Source organism: Acanthisitta chloris, unplaced genomic scaffold, assembly GCF_000695815.1.
Source record: "Acanthisitta chloris isolate BGI_N310 unplaced genomic scaffold, ASM69581v1 scaffold13774, whole genome shotgun sequence".
Classification (NCBI taxonomy): domain Eukaryota; kingdom Metazoa; phylum Chordata; class Aves; order Passeriformes; family Acanthisittidae; genus Acanthisitta; species Acanthisitta chloris.
In genome coordinates, this window is record NW_008669933.1 from 17,414 (window position 1) to 17,660 (window position 247).

At 46.6% G+C, this 247-nt stretch overlaps 1 protein-coding gene across 1 annotated transcript in view; it reads right to left on the reverse strand.

Moving 5' to 3' along the window:
• The window catches only part of RNF10 (ring finger protein 10), a 12,788-nt gene extending 12,547 nt beyond the window's left edge, over window positions 1–241 (reverse strand). The window contains exon 1 of the mRNA XM_009073509.1: window positions 67–241. Coding sequence (XP_009071757.1) covers window positions 67–138 — 72 coding nt within the window. The 5' untranslated portion in view covers window positions 139–241. The remainder of the gene's footprint in view (window positions 1–66) is intronic.
• Window positions 242–247: the final 6 nt, after the last annotated feature.

Consider the following 247-nt stretch of genomic DNA (forward strand, 5'->3'; position numbering starts at 1 on the left):
GCAGGTCGGAGTGATCCTCTCACCCCAAGAAAAAAGGTCTTGCAATCATGGCATTACAATTCTCACCTCATCTCGTCTCCCACCATTAGAAGAGCTAAAAGGTTTGCCACCGCCGCTCCCTCCCCTTTGAGGGGGCATCTTGTTAAAAGCTTTGCTTTTCTGTGAATTGGAGCGACGGGGCTGGCTGCAAAAGTTCTCATTTTTTGAATATGAAGTCTCTCTTTTACGATTATAACGCTGTTTGGGT